The 21,741-nt window shown below is 39.3% G+C and overlaps 1 protein-coding gene across 7 annotated transcripts in view; it reads left to right on the top strand.

Annotated features, from left to right (window-relative positions):
* Slc35d2 (solute carrier family 35 member D2) overlaps nucleotides 1-21,741 on the top strand; it is a 100,720-nt gene that overhangs the window by 51,622 nt on the left and 27,357 nt on the right. Inside the window, exons 11-12 of one of the 7 annotated variants that reach the window (XM_010607612.3) lie at nucleotides 3,084-3,166; nucleotides 4,354-5,028. The exons of 4 other annotated variants lie outside the window; for them this stretch is intronic. In XM_010607612.3, coding sequence (XP_010605914.1) covers nucleotides 3,084-3,166; nucleotides 4,354-4,453 — 183 coding nt within the window. In that variant the 3' untranslated portion in view covers nucleotides 4,454-5,028. Of the gene's footprint in view, nucleotides 1-3,083; nucleotides 3,167-4,353; nucleotides 5,030-21,741 lie in introns of those variants that run through there. 2 more of the 7 variants (XM_033756521.1, XM_033756520.1) reach the window with 2 other exon arrangements.

Consider the following 21,741-nt stretch of genomic DNA (forward strand, 5'->3'; position numbering starts at 1 on the left):
CCCCCTCTGGGGTCCTTGGGTCCTTCCTGGGTCTGTTGTCGCGCAGGCCGGGAGCTCACGCGCACGCCGCCGGGTGATCGCAGACAGGCAGGTAGGCAGGCAGCTGAAAAAAACCCCCTCTGGGGTCCTTGGGTCCTTCCTGGGTCTGTTGTCGCGCAGGCCGGGAGCTCACGCGCACGCCGCCGGGTGATCGCAGACCTCTTTTCATGGTTTTAAACTGCATTCCTGTCTTCTAGTTCAGAAATTTTGCCCTTGCTTTTGTTCTATCTATTGCATATACTTTCAGTGGAATTTCTAATCTCCTTGATGGCTGTTTGAATCTGTTTCATGGATTCATTTCTTTCCTATGTTAGGCATTCATGGTTTTCATCATTAATCTAAGCTCCTAGTTTTTTAAAAAAAAAATCTATGTCTACTCTAGATTTATTGAGAACGTACTTCATTTTGATCGTTACTTTTTTTTTTTTACCTGAGTGATTATTTTCTCTATAACCTCATGCAAATGTGTTTTCACTTTTGCTTTTATCATTTCTGAAAATTCAGTAAGTGACTTCCAGTTCCTTTATCTTGTTGTCCCCTAGACTTGTCCTAGGTGGGCTAGAGGTCTGGAATTGCATTTTGCTTCTGCATCTTGTCATTTTCTTTTCTTCTTTTTTTGTTTTAGTTTGTGTTCTGTGTTTATTTTTTTAATTTTTCTTTTCTAGATAGATTTATCACTAGTGTCAAGGCCTCCCTAGTGATGTCTTCTGGGCATATGTAGTTCTTGGTCCTTGTGTCTGTTCCATGATCATACTTTCCCAATTTATTAAGGATCAAAAGTTGCTATTTATTTGGTTCAGCACCCAGCCCTTTGGTACTGGATTGTGGTGATATTTATGGCCCCAGACAATCAGTGTTGTCATACAAGGGAGAATAACTGCTTGCAAAAGGTATGATACTCTGGCTAAAGTAGTTCAATTGGCAATATCAATAGCATCAAGCAACTCTAGAAATTGATAAATTGTGGTAACTATTAATTTGGTACCTTTAACTATAGAAAGAGAAACTACAGTTATAAAACATAATTCAACATAAACCACAAACTTGTATGAAATGAGTTTCCCCTTAGTGGAATGATTTTATCCTCTGGCTGGGAGAATTTAAGAGGGATAGGGGACAAAACAGAGAGACAATTGAAGGGAAATGTAGTAGAAGCAAGGCTGGACGACAACAGATGATTTTAAGCTTTGGGAAACGAGAACAGGACAGGAGAGAAAGCATAAAGGATAAAGCAAACGAATATCAGAGTAAAGCAGAAAGATGAGAAGGTTTTTACTCACATGAAAATATAAACTCAAGAGTAATAGTTGAGGAAAGAGAAAGAAAATGAGAACGAGATAAAAGACAGAAAAAGGAAAGAATGCCAATAAAGAAAAAAAAATTCTTTAGAGTTCACAGTTCTGTGGTAGTGTCCAAGGGTGGTAATGTCCCAACACTGTGCTGTGTATCCCCACCAAGTCTGTAGCAGGGTTAGTGCTGGGTACAGGGTTGATCTTGTGGGAGCTTGGGCTGGTCTTCACCCCTCCCCACTAGCTTCCTTACTGTGGGTTGCTGTTGCACTCACAGTCAGGGTAGCCCAGGGCTGCTCCCAGTCTCATGTACAGTTGGAGCCACTTGGTCTTTGCACAGCCTCTTCTGTTTCACCCCCACTGGCACTTCTGTATTCTGTCCGGTGGCTTGGCAGCTTGTTGAAGGGCAAGGTAGGGTGGGGGTGGGAATGCTACCACCTTTGGGAATGTAGCCCAAGGCTTCTAGGTTCCACTTCAATCTCCTCTGCAGTGGTTTGGTGTGGACCTGGGGATATTTGAATTCTGTTTGCTTTCTTTGAAGCCATTGGTTGCCACTCCTTTCCCCACCTGTGCTGCCCTTAGCTCCTATGGTGCAGGAAAGAGGAAAAAAGAAAAAGAAAAAAAAAATGGGCTGGAGATCCTCTCCCGAGGGAGGGAACAGATTATTTCTGGTTACTTACCTCTGTGTTTGCTAGTGAAATTTGCTGCCTGGCTACAGTGTTCTTTGTGTGGAGGAAGGCAAAAGAGGCAAGAAGCCTTTTCCCCCAAATCTATCTCACATGGCTTGAGTTAGCTGCACTTTTTCAGTCCATCAGTTCTTGGGGACTTCCCAGTATGACGATCCTTGCTCACCACTTCTTGCACCACTGGTATCCCTGTAGGCTGATGCACCATTTTATGAAATATTGTGCCTCTGTTTTATTTGATCTACGAATCTCTTTATTTTAGACTGATTTAGGCATCAGGATGTATTCCCTCCCTTTCTTCAAATTACCTGTGTTTTTAATTGATTTCTTTCTGAGTAGGTCCAATGTGACTTCTCCATTCAACCATCTTAAATTTTAAAAAGGAAGAACAAATTTAAATTGGGGTAAGTGGGAGGTGGTGAAAATGAAGTAGAAAGTGGAAGGAAAAAGCTCCAAATATTTGTGATCACTGTGTAATATGCAATTTGGCTTTCTGGGGGAACCTGCCCATTAGAAAGGGAAGCCTAGGAAGGAATGCTTTCAACCAGATCCATGCTCACTTGTAAGGAAATAAATGAACAGAGATTGTGTTCTGCATTCTGTTCTACCAAATTAGCTTAGTTTTTCCATTCATATGAACTCATGGCATGGGGGGGGACCTACCTGGGATGGCAGTGGGCTTATCTGTTGGCTGCAGAGGCTCATGGAATACAGTGGATAGACTAGGGTCTGGGGTCTAGTCCATGTCTTCTACTCTGTCTAACCTTAGGGCCACTATGATTACTGTTCATTACCATTATATATTAAAAAGACAGGAGTTGGTAAATCAGAGAGAAGTTGATTATGATTTGACTCTGCCATCTTTTGCCTGAAATTGTGGTTTTACTACAATTTATTTCTTTCTAAAGCCATGCATAGTGATTTTTATTCATTTATTTAACATTTGACGAATACCTTCTACCTGAAGTTTCTATGCAAAGTAATTAAAATGTCTACTTTCAGGCTTTGCCATATGTATGTATTTTCCCTAATCCTTCACTTTTAATGATGAATTCCCTCTTTTTTGTAGAATGTGTCTGTTGCTTACATTGGAATGTTAGTTGGTGGAGACTACATTTTCTCTCCATTAAACTTTGTAGGATTAAATATTTGGTAAGTGACATTAAAAAACTCAATTGATTACAATAATAATTTTAAAATAAAGTTTATTTGTATATTTTAGGTACATATGATCACATTCATCATAGGGAATTTGTACTTGTACATGATATATCTTCCTTCTTATTTTTCCCATATGATTAATATGTAATAAACAAAAGTGCACAGAGAGCTCTTTTAAGCCACAAGGTATTTTTTATAATATACTTTTAAAAATTATTTTGTTTAAGTCTTCAGTTCCTCTCTTTCTCTCTTTTTTGGTGGTGTTGGAGGTTGAATGTAGGGCCACATGCATGCTAGGCAAGTGCTCTACCTCTAAGCTCTGAGCCCAGTTCCAATTTCTGTATTTTTATCCTCTATTTCTCTACCCACATTATTCTTCATGAACAGTGTCATGAACATCCACAGGACCAGGATCTGAGTTCATTTCCACATCTTCCTCCCAGAAGGGTCTCCTAAATTATCTGCCTTCCTCTTGCTGAGTGGATATCACTAGCTTTTGCCCATTCTAAGTGCCATATACCAAGGATGCCCTAAGGATTGACTAGCTAGGATCTTTTTATTTTATTAAAAATTTTTCCCATTAAGTTTATTGGTCCATTTAAAGCAAACAGTACAGTTACTTTATCATTGGGATCTTGTTCCTTTACATAATATGTCTTGGTTCTTATTTTTTCTGGATCTGTTAAATTTTTGTACTGGGGATTAAACCTGGGGTGCTCTATCACTGAGCTACAAGCCCAGGCTTTTTAAATTGAGGCAGGGTCTCACTAAGTTTCACAAGATGGATTCCAACTTATGATCCTTCTCCCTCAGTATCCTGATTAGCTGGGATTACAGGCATGTGCCACTCTCCCTGGCTGGCTAGAATACTTTTCAAAAGAATTTTGGCGTCCATGACCTGGGTGCTATTTTAAGAATGGAATATAGTTTGTTCAGTAAAAAGCAAGTATGTGTTTTCTGCCTGAGGTCTGTATTAGATTTTATTACTGCCTCTGTCCCCAAAAGTTTGTGCCTAGGGAGATAAATTGTCATCAGGTCATCCAGTAACCTTAGGAAACCCCAGAGAGCTGAATTTTCCCCTCCAAATCAAGCTAAGTATATTTGTACAGATGTGAGCTCTACCATTTAGCCATGGAATTCCCAGGTATTTATTTTTGCTGTTTTTTTTCTCCTTTCAGCATGGCTGGAGGCCTGAGATATTCCTTCTTAACACTGGGTAGCCAATTCAAACCTAGCCAAACTGATGAGGAAAACGTCCCACTGGACATGAAGAGTTAGTAACTGGAGCACAATTGCAAACTGACTTGCAGACTGAGCATAGGGAGGGCATTCTCTCCTGAATTGTGCAGCCAAGGGTTTCACTCTGGGACATTCACTGTCCTACTAGAGCACAAATAGGAACCTCTGCAAAACAAGACCTCCATGCCAGTGTGTGGTGAGTGTCAGGGGACTGAGGAAAGACCTGGTGCACAGGAGCCTGGCTGGCTGGAAGGAAGCAACACTTCAGAATGAACCCTGGGAATGGCAGGAGAGGATGTCATTTCCCACCTGTGTTGTGCCAACTTTTGCTGCTGTGCAGTGAAGAGTATGCCATGCATGATCCTGACTCCTCAGCACCTGGCCTCATGGCAAAGGTACCACCACTGCAAGGTGCTATGATAACAGCTTTATTTTTCAGTTTAAAAAAAATCTGTTTAAATAAAATTGGCCCATTATAGGCCAGGAAAGTTGTTTGTTAGCTTTGATAAAAGCTATGTTGGCATCTTTCCCTAATTGTCTGAGTAAAATAAAGTCATTTCTATGAATGCCTCACTATTTGCTGTTGCTGTAGATAGGTAGAAACAGTAGGTCAGTTATTCACAACACAGAATACCTCAGCTTCATGGGACAATTAGACATTCCTTTTAGGACATGTGTTAAGAGAAATTACAATATAACTTAAAGGAAAAATACATGTAAGATGAGTCTTTTCAAGTGGCTTATCTATCTCTGTATAGGTTTGTTCCAGGGCTTTAACCAAAGGTGCTTCTCCTGACAAGTTTGCCTACCACTCAGACTGATGGACAGATGGTAGTTGGAAAGTAATCCTTATGGACAGGGCTGATCTTTGACCTCCTCAATAGGAAATGGGCAGTTCTCATCCCCATGTGTGGTGGGTGGCAGAGCAGTGGGCATTTCTCCCTATCCTTCTCCAAAGGTTCAAGTCTTTGCACAAGTAAACTGGCAACATACAGCTTGACAAGAGAAAAGGTATACAGATTGATTACCTGTGCATGGAGCCACCTAAAATATAAATTTGAATTAGTTTCATAGAGGAGAGGGAAGAGGGGTTGTAGCCTGTTTTATAGGAGTAGCAGTGATTATTAGTAGGGATGGATGGGCCTAAAAACAGTGGCCAGAGACAAAGTTCCTCTAGGCTCTGTGGTGTTTGATTTACAGGTTCCTCCTCAGTGGTAGGAGTTCAGTCTTCTTGGTCAGTGAAATTTCTGTAAAAAGACTAAAGACAGTTGTGATCTTCTGTGGTGGATTCAGTCTTTAAGTCAACAAGTTACTTCAGAGAAGCGCCCCAGTGGGCATCTGCTGATCCCTGAGCATTTGTCATGAAGCAGTGCCTTCAGGACATGAAGGTGCCATATTCTGGGGTGGTGTTTTTTGACCTGACACAGGTAGAGCCCCAGTGTGGGAGCCATGGAAGGAAGCAACACTTTCAGAACAAGCCCTGGGAATGGCAGGAGAGGATGTAGTCCATTCTACTGGTCACTTCCAGGGACCTTTACAAGTCACTTTGCCCGTCATGGCTTCCATTATTGTACATTCAAATTCAAGTAAATCACTCAATCCTCATGTGCAGTAACTTTCTTAATTCCTAAAAGTTGTTTCAGATGAGGCAGCAAAGGAAAGATGATGGATGGGCCCATTTGTTGCCTCTCTTTACTTAAAAAAAAAAAAAATTTTAATTCTTGTAAAGTATAAAACAAAATTTATGATCTTAACCATTTTCAAGTGTACAGAGAGTATGAAATGTATTTATGCTATTTTGCAACCAATCTCCAGAGCCTTTTCATCTAGCAGAACTGAAACTCTGTACCCATTAATCAATATCCAATCTCTCCCTCCTGTCCCTTCCTGGCTGTTGCGAGCCGGTGATGCAGAGCACTGTCCAGCAGTGCCTCAAACCTGAAAGAGCAGCGGGGTGGAGATGGGGCAGAGAGAAAGGAAGGACGCCAAGACAAGAGTCTGATCAAGGCAACGTTTATTGCCGGCAAGCATCAGCCTTTTAAAGCAAAAAAACCACAAACTATTATGGGATGGGGTTAGCATAGTAAATGAAAGTTCACACAGGAAAAGAGCAAACAGGCTCAACGAAAACAACCACCATGGGTAGTAGTAACCCAGACAACCACACATCTGAAGGTCAGAGACAAGAAACTGCAACTTTCAGGAATTCCACAAAGGAAACACACCACCTTTTAAACTGGAGAATTTAACAAATATGGAGTTACTAAAGTTAACAATACTTACAGCTAATACTCATGATTCCCACACCTGGCCACCACTATTCTGCTTCCTGTTTCTGGGAATCTAACAGTTTAAGACATCACATATAAGGACCACCATGCAGTATTAAGTCTTTTTGTGACTGGCCCAATATCCTTAAAGTCCAATCACATTGTAGTATGCATTAGAATTTTCTTCCTTTCAAAGGCTGAATATATTGTGTCTGCACCATAATTTGTTATCTGTTAATCTGTTGATGGACCCTGTGGGTTGCTTCTACTTTTTCCTCCTTCCAAATAATATTGCTATGTATATGGTATCTATGCTATGCTATGGTATGCTATGTCCAGGTATTGCTTCAAGACCTTGCTTTTAATACTTTTGTATAAATATCAGAATTGGAATTGCTGGATGTATGGTAGTTCTATTTTTAATGTTTTGAGGAACTGCTATATGGTTTTCCCTTGTGAATATACCCTTTTCTATTCCTACCAATAGGAGTTTCAGTTTGTTGACATCCTTAACATAAATAACATGTTCTTTTCTATTTTTGTCATAGTAACCATAGTGTTTTGGCTTTGATTGGTGTTTCCTTAATTAACCCATTAGTGACACTGACCATTTTCTGATGCACTTGCTGACCTTTTTCCCATCGTCTTTAGAAAAATGTCTACTTTGGTCCTTTGCCTATTGCTTAATTATGTCAACTGTTTTACTATGGTTGAGTTGTAGTTCTTTATTGTTTCAATTTACATTTAGTCCACTGGAGCATAATGTTGGTGTTTCCAAATTATTGTCATAACTTCCCTGGCAAAAGCAACCTTTCTGAAAACTGGAGACCAAAAATGGCAAGCAAACAACTAATTGTTCTTTTTAAAACGTCAACTTCATTTTGAATTCTCCAAGGAAGCTGACTTTATGACTTTGCCACCCGCTTCCAGAAATGACCAGCAGAGGGCACACCAGAACAGCCCAGAAGCCCTCGAAACTGAGTGGAAAGTTGAAATTTTTACTGTGGCACTTAAGGTTGGAGGCAGATGCAAATCAGTTTTTGAATTAAGGCTTGTTGGATGGAGAGAGGTGCTATTGAAGGGATCTGTGAAGCATCAAAGAAAGTGAAGGGGAAATGTTGTCCAATGATCTAGGTCTCTGGATTTCTTTTTTCTTATCAAAAGCATAATAAAGATGACTATTGGATAGGATAAAGAAAGTTAATGTAGTTTCCTTGATATGGTGCATCCTGTGGCCACTGTATTGCAAATAACAGCTACACCTTTTGTGAACTTGGACTTTTTTCTTCTGTTTGTTTTTTTTCCTACATCTGTCAAGTACAGAAGATTGGAGTTTTTTTGACATTTCAGGTTGCTTAAAGTATAGGACCTGATTTAGAAAAGTTATTTGAAATATATTTTTGTGCCTTAGGAAAGTAGCAACATTATACATGTCCATAATTTCAATGTCTTTGGTGACTTTTTTTTTTCCTTTTGCATTATCTCTTTCAGTTTCATTGCCTGGTTACCTGGGCTCCTGAGTTGTTTTCTGTGAATTGATATGTGTATCTTGCATATATTTTGAGTACTAGGATTTGCCAAGTGTCAGAAATTCATCTGCCCAGTAGCTGCTGCTCTCAGATAGTTTTCGGGAAATCAGAGGTACCTAGGAGCACAGAATGTCTTATCAGATACTGGTGCTTATAGACAATAAAAGCATCTCTATGGATCGAAACCAGAAAACCCTAAGCCATTGCTGGAGACTTCAAGGGTAGGATAGTTGGTCTTTTATTTCTCTGACAAAATATCTGAGAGAAAAAGTGTAAGGAAGATAGGTTTATTTTGGCTCACAGTTTCAGAGATTGCAGTTCAAGCCTGCTTGACCTGTTGACTTCTGGCTGGGGAGAGGCAGAACATCATGGTGGAAGTGAGGGTTGTAGGAACTTGCTTATCTCATGGAGCCAGGAAGGGAAAGACAGAGATAGGAAGGGGCTGGAGTCCCAACATCCCCTTCAAAGGCACACCCTAATGACCTAACTTCCTTCCACTAGGCCCCACCTCCTAAGGCAGCTGTGGCAAAATGAGGGCACATGTGGTGCAGTGGGCACTCAGAGCCCTCCTGGTCAGAACATGAGCCAAGTCACTCTAGCAGCTAACCATTGTTTTTTTTCTAAATTAAAACTTCAGTTTTAATTGTAGTGTTGGCACTTTGTGATAAATAAATGTGTTTTGGGTTCCAGTTGGGGAACTAGGTCTCCGAAAGAGTTACTGTCACTGTCCTAAAGGTTGCATCATCCCTACTAGCATTGCAGACTGGCATCCAAGTCTTCACCAGATGGGTCTTTGCAGGACACCTGTCCAAACTATAGCAAAGGGTCAGAACATAGCACCTTTGTGCCTTTAGACTCATATTTCCACTGCAAGTAAAAGTCATCACCACAAGAAGTCTCAGAATCTTCTGCTTGCAATGTGTGGTACCTGCTCTAGAGCAGCATCATTCACGGAGGCTCCTTAGATATGCAGGCTCCCAGGGTGCACACTGTACCTCAGCCTTGGTGGTTTGAGAAGCAGCCCATGTCCCTCACTGTTGGTCCAGACCACATAAGTTTAGGGGTTCTTTTTTTTTCTTTTTATTGAGTTTATTGGTACATTCTAGGTATACAGTACAGTTACACTCATTACTGGGATCTTGTACCTTTACATGACAGGTCTTGGTTCTCATTTTTTCTAGGGATTCTTAACTTGGGGTTTGTGGAGAGAACTTGGTGGGCTGGTGAGTTTAGATGGGGAAAGAAGACACCTTATTTTCTCTAACCTCTTATCAAAATAAAGTGTTTCTTTCAATTTCTACCAAACCATAGTAGTATTAGCTGGACTTGAGACTTCTTCACATCATGTTAGAATTTTTACAGAAAAGCCATTTATCATTATTTTGGCAGCTCTTAGACTCATTTTTTGCAATTTAATATGTTCATAAGGCAGCACATTTTTAGTGTTGAGAAAATTCCAGATAAAGGTGCTCTCAGGAAACTGTACCACTTTTGGCTTTAGTGCAGTGGAAGTTTGCCCCTTGCTATGTTCCCAAGACTGATGTTGTTGAGAGGGTGTGGGGGCCTTTAGGAGGCAGCACTTCCTGGGGATGACTGAGTTATGCACCCTTGTGAAGGGTCAGTGCTGGTCTTGGGAGTGGGTTTGGTCTCACAGTGATGCATGCATCCCCCACATGAGCTGCTATGAAAGAGCAAGTCTGGCCTCTGCTTGGTCTCCTGCTTCCTCTAGTTAGGTTTCTGTCCTGCCACAGGATGCAGCCAGGGGCCCTTGCCCTTGCTGTTTCCATTTCCCCAGTACTGAAGTCCAGAGTTAAAACAGTCTCTTTTCTTTATTCAGTACCTGCTGTCAGCTATTCTGCTCTGGTGAAACAAAATGGACTATGCCACTTTTGGAATAGGTGTAGATCAGCCCAGGGGTGTTTTTAGCATCTGCCGTCTGGCAAGGGGTCATCCTGCAGCCAGTAATTGCTTCTTTGTGCAGCTGTGTTGTTAGTTCCTTTTGAAATGGCTCACCAATTAAAAATATTCCAGGTTCTTATTCCCTCAAAGAAAGAATTGGACAAGCCAAAACTGGTTCAAAAATTTATTTGAAAAATAGGGATGAAGGTGCAAGTGAAAACTGGCTCTGCAGAGCAAACTTGGGTGGAAAAAAGAAAGGAAAGGATAATAGCAAAAATAAAGGTGCACTCCACATAGATGCATAGTGGCCCATGGTGAGGAATAATGATAGTGGACTCACCAGGGCATCTCTCTCTTTTATGCCATCCACATCTCCTGGGATCCATGAGAAGTTCCACATATAGGGACCTGGGAATTATCTCACACTGCCCTAAGATCTTGTAATTGATAAGTCTCACTTATTTTCCCAGCTAGATTTGTCACATCCTACTTCCTTTACCAGCTGGAGGGAGGAAGAGAGAGGGAAAAGGGAAAAGAGAAGGGGAGTGGGGAGAAAGAAAAAGAAGGAGAAGGGAGAGGAAGAAGAGGGAGGATGAGAGGCTCTTAGCAGCCAGAAGGTGAGTTACAGTTACATTTTAGTTTTTAGTAACTTTTCTGTCTATAAGAAAGATGCATTTTCATAATAGGAAACTTAAAAAGTATGGGAGAAGAGTTATTAAAAAATATGTATCTGATAACTCAATAATCACTGTTAAAATGCAGGCCTTAATCTCCATATTCCCACCAACAAAAACTCAAAAAGATCCCAATATTATTTTAGCCAGCCTGACTCCATCTTGTGTGTCAATGCCAGTTTGTACCTATGTTAGAACAAAGTGCTTGCACTTGAACAAAGCACCCAAAACCTCCACATCCCGCTTTGCAGAAAACTTGCTACAGTTTCTGGATGTTTTGTAGCTCACCTAGTGTGTGTGAAACTTCCTTGTGTCCCCCTCCCCCCACTGTAAGATGCCACCTGCTCTCTCCTGAGTCCTTCCCAAATGAAAGTATGGTTTAAAAGGAGAAATAAAACTGCTTCTTATTGCTGAGGAAATTTCTGAGCACTAACTATCTCAGCCACTGGCTATATAATAAAAGGGCTTGAATTTGGCATGAAGAGTGGCACATCTCTATTATTTGAATTCATCTATCCTTAACAGCTTATTCCAATAAGTATAGTGTTTGTTCTGTAAACCAATGATTATTAATTTTTTCTATTTGACCTGAGAACATTGTAAAAATATTTGTCTAAAGCCAGGCATGGTGGTGCATGCCTAACACCCCACTGCTTGGGAGGCTGAGGTAGGAGGATAGCTGTGGGCTACATAATGAGTTCAAAGCGACTCTGGGTTATGTAGTGAGACCTTGTCTCAAAAAAATTTTTTTTCTAGTATCTTTCCTCACAAGAGTATAGAGTCAATTAAATTCTCTAAGTTGGCAAAGCTAAGGCATACAGCAGGTAGAATCAGGGCAGAGCCATTAACTACATGCTCTGCCTTTATCCCTACAACAGCTTTCATCTCCTGACTTGGGTGTATGGGACCAGAGACAGCACCATGGGCCATGACTCCCTAGGGGAGGCATGCAGGATCTCATTGTCTGAGAGTTAGTCTATGCTCTGCCTGTCTAGACAGCAGAACATGCCTCTCTCTGAACAGGCATGTAAATGGTTTGGGGCTTTCTCATGTGGCTCATGGCTACCTTAAAACCTGACAATGGAGTTTTGTAAAATGTAAAATACTAACATTGGGGGTGGGATTCTGGGAGAAGTATATATTGGAAACTCCCTGTACTATTTTCTGCAAGTTTTCTGTAAGTACAGTAGTTGAAATAAAGTGTATTTAAAAAGGTGACTTTGTCTTACTGAGAAATTGGGGAGTTCATTTTGGTTAGTCAGTGAGCAGATGTATCTTCCCCTATGAAAATATCTGCACTCAGGGAAGAGCAAACAGCAAGTCAGTATACATGAGCCCCTTGAGTGACCACCCTCCAGTGGCCCCTCCAACCTCACCTCATGACCACTGCTGGATGCTTTATAAAGGGACAAAAGCTGACACAACACTGGCAGGTGGTTCCTTCTTAGAACCTTTATATTCACACTTTGCCACCTATAAGGCTCCTAAGTGTCCAGAATGTCACAGGAATTTTGTTCAACCAAGAAAGAACATCTAAGAATGGCAAAATACATTCTTTCTTTATCATTCTTACATCTTTATGCTTTCAAATGAAGGTCATGATTATAGGACTTTTTATCAGCCAAACAGGTGATTTTCAGCATTCCTAGCTAGGGAGGAACTTTTCTCAAAATCTGCCTCCTTTTAATAGAAAGGAATAGAAAACATCTGTCTGATACAGAGAGTGCTCAGAAACCTGAATTGTAGTCTACTTCTATGTTAGTTACTTTTCTCTCATTGCCGAGACACAATACCCAATACCCCAAGTTAAGGGGCAATGGTTCTCTCTCTCTCTCTCTCTCTCTTCTCCTCCTCCTCCATCCCCTTCCTCTTCCCCTACTCCTCCTTCCTCAGTTGTAGGTTTCATTCCAAGGCAGAGTGGCACATGGTAGAGGGGTGTTTCAGAGAAGAGATAGTACCTGGTGCTCATACACTAGCAAAAGCAACAAGGGATGCTTAACAGTGTCTTTCTACCCTTTTTATCTTATTCAGACTACTGGGATTAGGGCACTGCCAAACCAATCAGTGTACTGGTTTAGTAGTCACATGCCCTCAATCCCAGTAGCAGCTGCCTCTTAAAAAGCCACCTATGATCACATGAGGCTTTGGGGAGACATCTAGACTCAAACCACAATAACTTCCTTCCTGGCACCATTTCTACTGAGCCCCAGAACTACTGATACTCAGAGGGGGACAAGAAGCACATGTACAGAAGTCATTTGTCTCTGGAACAAAGAGGCACATGTTGGGACTCCTGTGAATGAATGAGTTTACTGACAAACCCCAAAGTTCCTTATGTTAATTTATATTTGTAGTTAAGGGAGGAAATAGGATTGTGATATTTCTGATGTTGAATCTGCTGATTGATAACAAGCAGTATGTGTCTGGCACTCTTAATTTGTAAACCCCAAATTCTGTCCTTCAAGAACTTCTCCTTGATCTGGTGTTCCCTAGTAGGAATGGAATGGGAATGGATTGCCATGCAGTGACTCATAGCTACTATCAAAAGAAAATCCACTGCCTGGTGTGGTGGCATATACCTGCAATCTTAGCACTGAGGATGTTGCAGAAGGAATTAGTAAGTGACACAGAGATGCAGAATGGAAGTAAAATAACAAAAGATTTATTTTGTCAGAAAAAGGCCGATCACACTAAAGGCTGTGCCAGTGACCGACCCCATACTGGGCTACAGCTTTTTCTTTTATAGGGTTTTACAGCCATGATCTCATTCAGGTGGCTACATTTCATTTCCTCAGTTTACATTACTGATACACAAATTGCAATCACAAGACAGTTAACTTTAACCCAGATGTAACAATTCTTTGTAGTTAGGAAGTTTACCTTTAAGATTGTCTAGCTATCTATTCTAGCCCACAGGAAGGGGGTGTTCAGGGTCAGGAAAGCAAAGTTAACAATTGTTCTTTTTATCTTGATATTTTTACAATCATGTGGTCTATAAAACTTTGGAGCTTGGGTTCTTGATGTGCTCTGTTATCTTAGTATGAGGCCAGATGTTTAATGCCTCCAGTGCCTGTTAATTTTGAACTTAGCAGCAGATTTCAGTTAGAAGAGCAGAAATCACTACATATTTTCCTAACACTTTGAAGGTTTTTAGGTTATTTACAAAAGTTCTATCTATAAAGGAGGCTGAGGCAGAAGGGTCACAATTTAGACTGTCTAAAAATGAAGCTGAGGATGTAGTTTAGTGGCAAAATGTCCTGGATTCATTAGCTAACACCTCTCACCCATGAAACACACACACACACACACACACACACACACACACACACACACACACAAGCTCTGCCAAATTCTCTCTAACTTGAATGGTCACTAAGAAAGGCAATTAAAAAATACCATGGTCTGGTTAATGGACAACTAATAACAAAGAATAGCTCACATGCATACAACATACTTCACATACTAAGAATCATGTATGAAGTTATTTGATGTGCATGACAATCCTGAAAATATGTACCAGTACCATTTCCATTTTAGAGATAAGATAATTAGGGCATAAAGAGGCCAAGGTTATCTAGCAAATGATGGAGACTGGACTGAATATTAATAGTTTAGATTCCAACTCATGAATGTTTTAAAAATTAAAAATATTTTATGCTTTTTCCCTTCTTCCTAAAATGGGAAAAACATAACCAATAAATGACTAATCACATTTTATTTACTGTTCCTTATGAGTCTAAACAGATTGTACATTCACTCATATAAATTTGAAATTTAAAACAGCTAAAAAGTGTCTGCTTTCTTCTTTCTCAGGGTCTATCAGATTTTTTGTTTTGTTTTGCTGTTGTTTTGAGACAGGTTCTCACTATGTAATTCAGACTGGCCTTGAACTCACTACGTAGCTCTGGCTGTCCCTCATCTTGCTGTGACCCTCCTGCCTCTGTCTCTCAAGTGCTGGGATTATAGGGCTGCATCACCACACTCAGATGTAGCTCAGTGGCAAATTCAATAGCTGACACCCTTCAGCCCCAACAAACACAGACACAGCTTCTCAAAATCCAACAGTTTGAGTACCACTTATATTTCTAAAATAAATTTTGTTTTATTTTATCCCATTGCCCCCAGCCCTCCTCCCCTCCCTATGTACAAAAGCCTTGTTTCCATTTTTTCCTTCTATTTTCACTTTTCTTTCTTGTGCCTTCTTTCCTTTCTCTCCCTCTCCTTTTGTTTCCCTTCACATTTGAACACTTCCTTCCCATTTCCCAATATCTGTTTCATATTTCAGCCCTTATTTCCATTTTTGGTTTCTCACACCAGAAAAACAATTTAGTGATTATATACTGTGCTGCTATATATATGAGTGTGCATATATTGCTGTGGTATGATACTTTTAATTCTTTTGTGAAGATTCCAAGAAGAAGAATAGCTTGGTCAAATAGAACCTCTAGTTTTCATTTTTTGAGAAATCTCCACACTGATTCCCTCAGTGGTTGCAACAGTCTGCACTCCCACCAACAGTGGAGAAGGGTTCCTTTTTCTCCACAGCCCCTTCAGCATTTGTTATTGGTTGATTTCTTGATAGCAGCCATTCATTCTAGAATGAGATGAAATCTCAGCATTGTTTTAATTTGCATTTCACAAATGACTAGTGATGCTGAACATTTTTTCATATATTTATTTGTTGTTTCTAACTCTTCATCTGAGAAGTGTCTTTATTTATATAGCTTGGTGCACTGGTACTCATTGTATATATTTATGATATCTCTTCCTTTTGCAATGTTTTCTTTAGAGGGATGTAGTGACCTCCTTTGTCTCTATTAATCAGTCTTGGCTTGAAATACATTTTTATGCAAATAGAATAGCTTCCCCTGCTCTTTTCCAGTTTACTTCTGCATAGAGTATTGTTTTCTACCCTTTGAGCTTCAGTTTATGAATTTCTGCTTGAGTTACATGCAGAAAGTTGTGGGATCTTGTTTCTTGATCTATTCTGCCATCTGTTTCTTTTGAGTTGAGCTTGTTGTTCTTTGTCGTGGAAGTATCTTATTTCTCCACTGAATTTGAAAGATAGTTTTGTAGAGTATATCAATCTTGGTTGGAGGTTGTTTTGTTTCAGAATCTGGAATACTTTACTCCACGCTTTCTTGACCTAAGGGTTTGTGTTAAGAAGTCTGCTGTGATTGTGATGAGCTTTCCTTTGTAGGCAATTTGTTTCTTTTGAATATCAGCTTTTATTATTCCATTCTTGTGCTGAATTTCTGGGATCTTGTTAATTTTATTTCTTGGTTTAGATTGACTTTCATCTTGGTTCATTTGAGTTCTGTATGTCTCACTTATTTGCATATCAAATTCATTCTCTATTTTTTGGGAACTTTTCTACCAGTAATTCTTTGAACAGGCTTTGTATAGCACTTGCACTATCTCCAACTCTTTCGTTGACTCCAGTCAATCTAATATTGTTCTTTATGCATCATCTTGCAATTATTAGATTGATTTTTTCATGGACTCTTGGCATTTTTAAAATGTCATTTTTTCCATGGTCATTAATTTCATTCCTGTCTCCTAGTTCAGAAATTTTGTCTTTATTTTCATTTAATCTATTGTATATACTTTCAATGGAATCTCCTGGCTATCTGTTTGAATCTGTTTCATGAATTCCATTTCTTTCCTATGTTGGGTATTCAAGGTTTCCATCAGTTTCATGAGCTTCTATATTTTTTTTTATCTGTATTGACTCTAGATTCATTGAGCATATAATTCATTTTGATAATTTCTTTTTTTTTTACCTGAGAGATTACTTTCTCTATAACCTCATGTTTCTGTTTTCTTACTTCTGCTTTTATCATCTCAGAAAAATCAGGTTGGTGACTTCTGACTGCCTCTACCTTGTCTCCTGCACTTATCCTAGGTGGGCTGGAGGTCTGGGATTGCATTTTGCTTCTGTGTCTTGTCATTTTCTATTTTTAAATTATATTTTTTCAGTGTAGATGCTTATAAATTTCTTATGACTTATACCTTTATCACTACTAGCAAGGTTTCTCTAGGTAATGTTTATTTCTCAGAGATGTCTTCTGGGTATTTCTAATTTTTGGTGTTTGTGACTGTTCCAAGATCCTACCTTCCAAATTTATTTAGGATCAGAAGTTGCTATTTATTTTGCTCAGCACCCAGTTTTTTGACACTGGACTATTGTGGTGGTTATCGCCATATTTTTATTGTCATACAAAGAGAATAACTAATTCTAACAGATAGGTCATCCTGGCTAAAGTGGTACAATTAACAATAATATAAAGAGTCAGCCCAGGTTCCATTGGTGAATGCCTGCAGATCCCAGCAAGAAGCCCACATGGAACAGAGCTCTTTGGTGGGGGGGGTGCACAGATACTATCCAGGGCCCTGCCCATCCTGAAAAGTGCTGCACAAGCACACAAGGAACATCCAGAGGTCCACACAGTTTCCATCTATAAGTGTGTGCTGATTCCAAGAAGCAGCCATGTATACCAAAGCTACAGAGGGGGTGGGGAGCACAGATTCCAGATAGGGCCCCACCCTGAAAAGAGCTGCTCAGGTGCACAGTCAACATCCAGAGGCCCACCGAGATTTCATTAGTAAGTGTGAGAGATCCCAGTGAGAAACCCACATGGACCAAAGCTGAGCTGGTGCAGAGGGCCCAGACAGGGCCCCTCAAAGACACCAGAAGCTTGGGCCCACAGGGAGCAGTCAAAGGCCCCCCTGGAAAAGAGCTACACAAGCAAACAGGCAACAGCTACAGGCTCACCAAGACACCATTGGAGTTGGTGCAATGGTGAGCAGCAGAGAAAAGGACTCTCAGTGGCTTGCTGAAAATTCAAGTTTAGTGGGCAATCAAAGAGTCACCTCAACAAAGGTACAGCATGTTAAAATGAGAAGACACTTAAACAAGTCTCAAGACCAGACTTCCAGATCACCTAAGGCAACCCCAAAGGACAACAAGATGGAAAAATATGATACTCAACCACCTGGACTCCCTGAACTGGAAATGAAAGAGGATCTGGAAAAAAGTAAATCAGAAATAATCTTTCAGCTAACAACAGAGATTTTGTCCATAGTGCAAAGAATGATTAATAACTCTAGAGCAGATACAGATAAAAAAATAGAGGAGCTGAGGAACATGATGGTATCCAAACATAAGAAACAAATGGAATTCATAAAACAGTTAAACACAGATATCCAAGAGATTAAAAACTTTAGTCATAATTCAAGTTTATGCAGAAGAATGAGTCAATGTGAGGACAGAATACCAGACATAGAAGACATGATTGCAACTAGTGCCCAGGAAAATAAAAATTTTTAAAAAATAGTAAAGGACCCTGATAAATCAATCATGTAGCTCCTAGATGATACAAAGAAGAATAAATTAAGACTGATCAGAGCCAATGAAGAAATGGGAGAGAGTGTAAATGATATTAGAAAAAAACTTCACAGAAGTAATGGCATAAAACTTCCTAAGCAGGGGAAAAGAACTTGACATACTGATACTCAAGGCATATAAGACCACAACTAGCCATGATTAAAAAAGCTACTTAGGCATGTAATAGTTATGATTCCAGAAACCCAACAGAAGAATAAAATTCTACAAGCAGTTAGAGAAAAGAAATAAATCACATACAAAGGAAAGCCCATCACAATCACAGCAAACTTCTCAACACAAACCCACAATTGAAGAAGAACCTGGAGTAAAGTATTTCTGAAAGAAAAATGATCTATAAGGAAATCACCTCCAACCTAGATTGATGCACCCTGCAAAACTATTTTTTCAAAATTGACGGAGAAATAAGATACTTTCACAAAAAGAACACCTGAAGAACTTCATGAATACCAAACCAGAACTTAAAAAAATTTTAAGCAATATCCTAGGAAAACACAATGAGAATCACAACCCCAGGAAGCCCAGCAGAATGAATCCACCAGGTACAACAAGAAATTAAACACAAAGGGGGAGAATCCAACAAAAAGAAAAGTCATGACAAGAATAAGGCAACACACATCAGTTATAACCATAAATGTTAATGGTCTCAATACACCAATCAAAGGACATAGACTGGCATAATGGGTCAAAAAGCAAGATACAACAATAGGCTGTATACAAGAAACACTCAATTAAAAAAGAAACTCATAATAAATGAAACAAAGAGCTGGTTTTTTGAAAGAATAAATAAAATTGACAAACCCTTAGCAAACCTTATCAAAAAAAGGAAAGAAAAGACTCAGATCCATGCAATCAGGAATGAAAAAGGCGAAGTGACAACAGATCCAAAAGAAATCCAGAGGATCATGAACACCTACTTTGAGAACCTGTACTCTAATAAAATGGAAAACACAGAAGAAATGGACAGATTTCTAGATACTTATGAATTACCAAAGTTGAACGAAGAAGATAAAAACATTTTAAACACCCCAATCACAATCAGTGAAATTGAAAATGTAATTAAAAGCTTACCAACAAAGAAAAGCCCAGGCCCTGATGGATTCACTGCTGAATTTTACAAGACATTTAGAGAAGAACTACTACCATTACTCTTCAAACTTTTCAATGAAATTGAAAGAGAAGCTATACTTCCAAATTCATTCCTGGAAGCAAGTATCACTCTGATTCCCAAACCAGAGAAAGATACAACCAAAAAGGAGAACTACAGACCAATCTCCTTAATGAATATAGATGCAAAAATCCTTAATAAGATACTAGCAAACAGAATACAGAGGATTATTAAGAAGATCATCCATCATGACCAAGTCGGATTTATTCCAGAGATGCAAGGGTGGTTCAACATACGAAAGTCAGTGAATGTAATACATTATATTAACAAAGTCAAGGACAAAAACCATATGATCCTCTCAATAGATGCAGAAAAAGCATTTGATAAAATTCAACACCCATTCATGATAAAAACCCTGCAAAAAATTGGAATAGATGGTCTATACCTCAATTTAATAAAGGCTATTTATGAAAAACCATCAGCCAACATCATATTGAATGGCCAAAAACTGAAAACCTTCATGTTAAAATCAGGAACAAGACAAGGATGCCCACTATCGCCACTTCTCTTCAATATAGTTCTGGAAACATTAGCCACAGCAATTAGACAAGAGAAAGAAATTAAAGCAATAAAGATAGGAAAGGAAGAAGTTAAACTATCATTATTTGCTGATGATATGATACTCTACATTGAAGATCCAAAAAACTCCACCAAAAAACTTCTAGACTTAATTGACAGATTCAGTAAAGTATCTGGATACAAGGTGAATACCCAAAAATCAATAGCCTTTCTATACACAAATAACAGACAGACAGAAAGAGAAATAAGGGAAAAAATTCCTTTTACAATAGCATCCAAAAAAATGAAGTATCTAGGAATCAATCTAACAAAAGAAACAAAAGATCTCTACACTGAAAACTACAGCACTCTGAAAAAAGAAATCGAAGAGGATATAAAAAAATGGAAAGATATCCCCTGCTCCTGGGTAGGAAGAATCAACATAGTGAAAATGGCCATACTACCGAAACTGCTATATACATTCAATGCAATGCCAATTGAAATTCCAACACTATATTTCACAGAACTAGAAAAAAGAATCCAAAAATTCATTTGGAACCACAAGAGACCTAGAATAGCAAAAGCCATTATAGGCAACAGTCACATGGCACCAGGTGTAACAATTCCCAATTTGAAACTATACTACAAAGCCACTGTGATAAAATCAGCATGGTACTGGCAAAGAAATAGGCCTGAGGATCAATGGAACAGACTGGAAGACACAAAAACAAATGCAGATGTACTCAGCTACCTCATCTTCGACAAAGGAGCTCACCATCCTCAGTGGAGGAAAGATAGCCTCTTTAATAAATGGTGTTGGAAAAACTGGATATCAACCTGTCACAGATTAAAATTAGACCCTTATCTTTCGCCATGCACTAAATTAAAATCCAAATGGATTAAAGATCTAAATATTAAAACAGAAACATTAAACTTGCTGGAAAGTAAGTTAGGCAGAACTCTGGAAGACATTGGTATAGGAAAAGACTTTATGAACAAATCCTCAGTAGCACGGGAACTAGCAGAAAGAATCAACAACTGGGATCTCATCTTACTAAAAAGCTTCTGTACTTCAAAAGAAACCATTAGCAGAACTAAGAGACAATCTACAATGTGGGAAAAAATTTTTACCAGCTGTACCTCAGACAAAGGACTATTATCAAGGATATATAAAGAACTCAAAACAATCAGTCCCCCCAAATATAAAGACCCGATCCAAAAATGGGCATCCGAAATGAACAGACATTTCTCATACAAAGAAGTGAAAGCAGCAAGAAAATATATGAAAAAATGTTCCACATCACTGGTCATTCGAGAGATGCAGATGAAAACAACACTGAGATTCCACCTCACCCCACAAAGAATGGCTGCTATCAAGAAATCACACAATAACAAATGTTGGCGGGGTTGTGGGGAGAAAGGAACCCTCCTCCATTGTTGGTGGGAGTGCAGACTAGTGCAACCACTATGGAAATCAATATGGAGATACCTCAAAGAGCTTGGACTGGAGGTTCCATTTGACCCAGCCATCCCTCTGCTGGGTATCTTTCTAAGAGAACTAAAAGAATCATATCATAGAGAAGTATATGCACCCATGTTTATAGCGGCACAGTTTGTAATGGGTAAATCTTGGAAACAGCCTATTTGCCCACCCGTTGGAAACTGGATAAAGAAGTTGTGGTTTTTCTATAAAATGGAATATTACTCAGCCATAAAGAATGAGAAAATAGATTCATTCATAGGAAAATGGATACATATTGAAGATAGACTCCTAAGTGAAATAAATAAGTCACACATGTGTAAATACCAAATAGTTTCCCTGGTGTAAATAATCTGCAACAATGCATAAGATTCTAATAAGATTACTGACATTTAGAAATGGGA

The sequence above is a fragment of the Fukomys damarensis genome, unplaced genomic scaffold (genome assembly GCF_012274545.1).
Source record: "Fukomys damarensis isolate Sample0158 unplaced genomic scaffold, DMR_v1.0_HiC HiC_scaffold_27, whole genome shotgun sequence".
In the NCBI taxonomy this organism is placed as follows: domain Eukaryota; kingdom Metazoa; phylum Chordata; class Mammalia; order Rodentia; family Bathyergidae; genus Fukomys; species Fukomys damarensis.